The sequence below is a fragment of the Piliocolobus tephrosceles genome, chromosome 1 (assembly GCF_002776525.5).
Source record: "Piliocolobus tephrosceles isolate RC106 chromosome 1, ASM277652v3, whole genome shotgun sequence".
Lineage (NCBI taxonomy): Eukaryota > Metazoa > Chordata > Mammalia > Primates > Cercopithecidae > Piliocolobus > Piliocolobus tephrosceles.
The window spans coordinates 92,196,709-92,203,615 of NC_045434.1; the positions used below are offsets into that span (position 1 = coordinate 92,196,709).

Sequence of the window (6,907 nt, forward strand, 5' to 3'; positions counted from 1 at the left end):
CTATGACCGTCTGGTCTTACCGCTCCACTGTGCTGGTTCCAAGCCTGGGTGGAGACCGTGATTCTCCACAAAGGGGGTGTTCCTGCCTCTTTCTGTAGCTTGCCCTTCTTTGCCAGGGAGTATAAAACTCGATTGATTTCTTTCTTTGGAGCCCCGAGTTTCCAAGACAGATCATGTGCTGTGGTGGCCTTCCCTTCCCCAAGCTCTTCCAAGAACTTTAAGATCCTTTGTTCCTGATCTTGGTTGATACTTAGTTCCTGGAAATGTGAGGAAAGGCAATCAACACTTCTCCGTGGCAGAATCCTGCCACGTGGTGAAGGATGCTGGAACCCTCTCTGGAACCCCTGACTTCCGAGATGCACGCACTTGGGGACACCCCTGATATCCACTTGCCTGCCTCTGGTACTAGAGGCAGGTAGTACTGGAAACCTTGGCTGGAGTCCTGGGAGGGAAGGTGGCAGTGATGGTGTCTGCTTTCTAATCACCGGCGCTTCTGGGATCTGCCCCTTGAGAAACTCTATTTGCTTAAGCAGGAAACTATTGGGGGAAGATCCTGGCCCAGGCTGCTGGTATCTGAGCTTTCTGTGCTCATAGCCTTGAAATGGATGGGGGTAGTATCCGTTGAGGGAATACCCCTGCAGAATAAGACAGCGGAAAAGACAATGAATTAGGGCTGCAGTGGTGAACCTGTGGAGGCCCCTCCCTTTGCTGCCTGTGCAACAGCCCTTGATGGGCTGAGAAGGCAATTGAGCCATGGGCTTATGACTCAGCTAGGGTGACTCGCCTACCTCCTAAAACCTGTCTAGGGGCCTGCCAACAGGAACATGGAGAGGGGGGCAGGAGGCAAAGCACGCAGAGCTTCCAGGAGCACAGAGGTTCTGAGGCCTCAGCATAGCCTCTCCAGCAACCTAACTTACTTTTCCCTTTGACGGAATTTAAGGGAGTTGAGAAGGAAATTTTCTAGTCAAAACAATTACCCTTTTAAAATTAGAACAACAAATAAATGTTATTTTGTTCTGAAAACAAAAACAGAAACCTGAAATAACCAGTACAATCACATGAAATAACCAAGGGAGACGGGACTAGGGAAGGGACGAGATGACCTCTCGAGTCAGGCTCACTGGCACACAGCTAGTGCACCTCTGCCCACCTGTCTCTAAGATCTATCGTTTGGATGACTATGACAAACGAATAAATCTGATTGGATCAAAATGAACCCCAGTCCTCCAAGGCTGTAACAGTGCAGTAACAAAAACAACCTCCAGCTGGGAAAAGGCCACGGGACCTCAGAGTCATCTCTGTGGCTCTCCACTGCCATCCCGGGAGGATCAGAATTTGGTTTTCAGGGAGCTGGAGGGTTTCCTGATAAAAATGGCACACTGTCCTCACTCTTCAGTGTGGTACCCAGGCTCAGAAGGGATGCCAGAGACTTTTGCCCAAACCACCCAGGCTCTCCTGGATGTGTGGAGCTGGCAGCATCTGCTCCTCAGACCAGCCCTCCTTCCCTAGCTACCTCCCCATAGCTGCTTCCACCGCATGTTCTTCTGAACCCTGACACACAGGGCATAAGCAACCCCATGTTCTCATCTGCACATTTACCAGAACACCGAGCACCTGTGACCCCTTTCCCCACCCACCCACCTGCAAACCAGTACTGTCTTCTCCCCAGGGCTATTCATTGGAGGGTGATGGAGCCAAGAAGTAATTATAACCCTCGGGGTGTCAGTAAATACCTTGCTTCCTTTCCCTGAGGCTTGCAGACTGGGAGAAGGGATTCTGGCAACATTTGCTCACACTCACCACCCCCTCCTCAGACTCTCCTGAAGGCTGCACAGGTAGAGCTGGGACCCTTTCTTGCATAACTCTAGCATTCTACTCTTCCACATCCTGACACACTTAGGGGATTTTAGCATTCTTGTCAATCACTCTCACGGTGCCCTGGCTACAGGGATCCTTAACCCAGTGATCTCCATCTCTACCTTTCTGCCACACAACTGGCTTGTCTAGCTACTCCTTCAATCTCACTCTGACTGTAACCTAGGCCATCACACCAAGACCTCAAATCCTGCAACTCTTTTACAGTGGCTGACAAACTTTTTCTATAAAGGGCCAGATAGCTCTGCCACTGTAGTGCAAAAACAGCCTCACACAATATCCAAACCTTTATTTACAATTCATTTACCATGAAGTTTTATTTATAAAAACAGGTAATCTGTACCTGTGGGCCATAGTTTCTTGACTCCTGCTCTTTTCTGATGGTGACTTCTCCTGTGTTTCTACAACTTCCGCTCCTTACTCTGGTGAAACCTGCTCCTCGCCTGACCCTGGTGAAGCCGCCATTCATTCACCCTGATTCTTCCCCACTCTGACTTCACGTACCTCCTTACCCCACCTGGATCTCATGTCAGTTCCCTTCTCCACCCAAGGCCCACTGTCTCCTTTTTCTTTTCCAAAGCTTCCCAATGGTACTGGAGAAGGACCCTGACTTATGCTAACAGGTCCCATAAAAATTCCTTCTCTTCAACTTCAGTTGGGTCTTTGCTGTGTGGTGGTCAATTCTGTTTAACAAACATGCATTAGTTCACTGTGGATTGAGCGCTCTTCTTTTAAAAAATTCTCCTCCCAGGGTTGGGTGACACAGCACCAAAGGTCTTTCACCTTTTTTTTCTTCTTTGTCCCTTTTTCCTACCCCTTATAATTTTTTAATAGCTACTGTATTAACAGATCCACCGTTTATATAATCAGTCTCCAAGGTTTTAAGGACCTCTTCTTTCTTTATAATTTATTTCCTAGGTTGCTTTAATCACTGCCCGAACCTAAACTAGCCCTCTGAAGCGAAAACACTCAAATCTACTATGTCCAGCCACTACCTTGTGTGGGAGCTTAAGATCTGAATTTCCAACTATGTCGACACTCTGTCCACTTAAATATCCTGCCATAATTCAAGCAGCACATATTCTGAACCAAATTAATAGATCCCCTCAAACTCAGCTCCTTCTCCTGTAGTTCTTATTGCTAATGGCATCACTCTCCTCCTAGCCTACTAAGGCTAGAAACCTGAGTCATCTTGCTGCCTGCCTCCTGGCCTCATCTCCTGGATCTAATCAGGTAGTTGCCAAGTCCCGCTTTGTCTGCCACCTCTGTACTGTCTCTTACATGTCTTCTTTCAGTTCCAGCCCCTCATTACCTCTTACTGGGCCACTGCAACGGCCTCTAATCTTCCTATCCCTCTACATGCCAATCCAGGTGGCACATCTCCCTTCACCGCCACCTATCACAACTCTGACCCTTTCCTTATAGAGCTCCTTAAATGCCACTTGCTTCAAGAAACTCCTTGATTCCCACTTTCTTCAGCCCTTGGGGTTTCCTCTCCTTGAGCTTCTCCCACTCAGTACCTGTTAAACCATTTACTTTACCTTGTATCAGAGTTACTGGATTTTTTTTTTTTTTTTTATGGCACAAACACATTACAATGCCTGAAAGGTAATTAACATTAGGTGTCCTACAAGTTATAGTCAACTCTCTATTCTCAACATTCCCAACACAGTGTTGATGAAGGGCTTCAGTTGATTCCACGGTGAGCTCCTGGGGATCAAGGACTAGCTTCAATCATCTCTGCCTCCCTAGCACTTGGCACAAAGTTGATTCTCAACAAACATTTGTTGAATTAATGACTGCATGAACAAGATGCCGCTATGCGCTATGCAAGCAATCATATCTTCTTCCTTGTTCCTCTTGCTGCACCCTCGCGCCCACCATATTGCTAGGAACAGAGGCAAATGTGTGTACAGAGTGAGTGCTGGCTCCCAGAGCTGAATTATGGGACTTAGGTGTTCTCCTATTAGCTCTTTGAATGACCTTGGGAAAAAAAACTGTGTTTCAAAGTGGCTAAAGTCAGTTAAAAGCTAAATATTTTTTAAACTGCTACTCTTGACTCAAATCTGGAAAATATTTTAATGTCTGTCTATAGAAGAGTTAAATTATGATACATTCATTTTATGGAATAGTACTTACACAGTTATTTTTCTTTTTCTTTTTTTTTTTTTTGATACGGAGTCTCGCTCTGTTGCCAGGCTGGAGTGCAGTGGCGTGATCTTGGCTCACTGCAATCAGGCCGGAGTACAGTACGATCTCAGCTCAACTGCAATCTCCGCCTCACGGGTTCAGGTGATTCTCCTGCCTTAGTTGGGATTACAGGCATGTACCACCACACCCAGCTAATTTTTGTATTTTTAGTAGAGACGAGGTTTCACCATGCTGGCCAGGATGGTCTTGATCTCCTGATCTCATGATCCGCCCTCCTTGGCCTCCCAAAGTGCTGGCATTACGGGCATGAGCTACCGCACCCGGTCAGTTATTTTATTTTTTCAAAATGTGTCACATCTATTTGTATTCACGTGGGGATAATTTAGGAACCATATGTTAAATAAAACAACAAAAAGTTGTAGAATATGTACATTATAATTTTTTTTCCCTAAACAAAAAGAGAAAATCCATGAATGTGTATGTGTGTGCACACAGGAATGAACACAGAGAAAAGAAAGGATATACAAATTTGCTAAAGGATATCTTAGGACAGTAGGGTTAGAGGGAGAGGGGGAGATTAATTTTTCTTTTTGCCCCCTTAAATCCCCTAAAAACCAAGCCACCACTGAGAACAGCCATTTGGAAAGCTACTGAATAGGAGAGCAAGAAAGTGAGCAAGCAACCCATAGTGATCATTTCTAAATCTCTCAGCATCGCCTCTATGCAAATTACATAACAAGTTGTTTAACATTCATCGCTCCCCAAATTTCACTTTGATCTGGTCTCACTACCAGATCAAGAGATAAGCACTACCCCCCTTTGCCTTTACCACACAGGTTCCACAGTGTCATACACTGATACCTGTGCAGAAATGCTTTTCCTTCAAGGCAGATGTCCCTAATCCTTTCAAAGGAGTGGTATGTATGTATATCTTAACGAAATTGAGGTATATAATTTAGATACAGTAAAATTTATCCTTTTAAGTGTATAAATCTATGAGTTTTGACAATCGCCACCACAATCAAGATACAGAACATTTCTATTTCCCTAAAAAGTTTTTTCATGCCACTCAACAATCAACTTCTTTCTTGATACCCAGTCCCTGGCACCCACGGATCCACTTTCCATCCCTATAACTGTGTTTTTTTTCCAGAATGTCATATAAATGGACTCATATAGTATGCAGTCTTCTGAGTCTGGCTTCTCATGCTTAGCATAACGCACTTGTGAGTCACTCGTGTTGTTATCTGTAACAGTAGTTCCTTCTCACTGCTCAGCAGTTTATCTGTTAACCTGCTGAAGGACATTTGTGTTTTTCCAGTTTTTAACTATAATTTACAAAGCGGTTAACAAGCTTTCTCCTACAGCTTAAGAAGGGCCATTTTTAACTCCCGGACGGCCTTCGGGAGGTGGATAGGGTACGCTAAGGATAGTGTGCGCAGCTCAGAGTCCGAAAGTTGTTCAAATGGGGCTAAAGCGGGGGTAGAGGGTTCCCAAGGGGCCCTAGCAGAAAGGGAGACGGGGTGTCTGCCTTGACATGGGTTCAGGCCTTCCTACTCAGATGGGGGCGCATTTTCCCTCAAGCCCTCTTCACTCACTGTTCCATTGTGCAGAATTAATAAGCAGGATACAAATTCACAAAATCCTAAATCAGCAATGCTGCTTGGCAAGACCACACACACCCCCACACACAGACACAAACACACACACCCCACACACACACGCTCTAACACTCACAAGACGCACGAATTCCTAAACCAGCAATGCTGCCTGGCAAGACGACACACACACACACTCACAAGACAGCACACGCTACGCACTCCAGAACAAAGCCCGTGAGGTTGTAAGACAAGCGCAGAAGGCGGCGAAGGTCCAGGGCCTGCCTGGCCGGCCCGGCTTACCTGCCGCGGGTTCATGGCGCCCGCGAGGCATTGCCCGACCCGACCCGCCGGCGGCACGACCCTGGCGCGACCGCTGGGCCGCGCCAGCCCCTCGAGGCCCCCACACCCCTGCTGCTCTGCACTGCAAGTGGCCCGAGGCGTCGGCACAGGAAACTGCGGGTCTGCGAGCCGGGCCCAAGATGGCTCCGGTTCAATTTCGCTTTCGTTTCCTCGCAAAGCCTTCCCCTCCGGAAAGTTTGGCCAAGAGGAGGGGCTTGAGCAAATCTTGCGCCAGTGCTTGGTTTCAGGTCGGTTGCAAGTCGAACCCCTCCCTTGCATGAGAACTACGGCAGGAACTTTTTTTTTTTTTTTGAGACGAAGTCTCGCTCTTGTTGCTCAGGCTGGAGTGCAGTGGCGCAGTATCAGCTCACTGCAACCTCTGCCTCCCGGATTCAAGCGAGTCTCCTGCCTCAGCCTCCCGAGTAGCTGGGATTACAGGCGCGCGCCATCACTCCAGGATTTTTTTTTTTTTCCAGTAGGAACAGGGTTTCACCACATTGGCCAGGGTGGTCTCGAACTCCTGGCTTCAAGTGATCCGCCCACCTCTGCCTCCCAAAGTGTTGGGATTACAGGCGTCAGCCCCCCGCCCGGCTGGTACTCTTCTTTAGGAAAACCGCCGTTCCTAATTAGTACTGAGCTCCTAATTCCCCGCACAGGCCTTAGGCAGAGCAAAAGAAAAACAAAGGCACGCAAAACTTCAGGCCAGAAACAGCATGAGGCCCTGTCCTCCCTCCCTCTGCGCCAGTGCGGCGGTGGCCGCGTCGCCAATGTGGCGGGGTAGCAGTGGGGGGCGGGAGCGCAGATCTCTTCAAACGACGAAGGTCCCCACCGTGGGACCTTGTTAACGCTCCTACTATGTTACAAACTTAAGCAGATGCCAGCCAGTAAAAAGTACCAAGAGTAGCAACAGCAGCAGTGAACAATTTAGGATCTAGGTCATA

At 47.6% G+C, this 6,907-nt stretch overlaps 1 protein-coding gene across 1 annotated transcript in view; it reads right to left on the bottom strand.

Moving 5' to 3' along the window:
- ADAR (adenosine deaminase RNA specific) overlaps nt 1-6,354 on the bottom strand; it is a 26,880-nt gene extending 20,526 nt beyond the window's left edge. The window contains 3 exon segments of the mRNA XM_023213860.2: nt 1-2; nt 4-635; nt 5,928-6,354. The exon segment at nt 1-2 is cut by the window's left edge and continues 802 nt beyond it. Coding sequence (XP_023069628.2) covers nt 1-2; nt 4-635; nt 5,928-6,245 — 952 coding nt within the window. The 5' untranslated portion in view covers nt 6,246-6,354.
- Nucleotides 6,355-6,907: the final 553 nt, after the last annotated feature.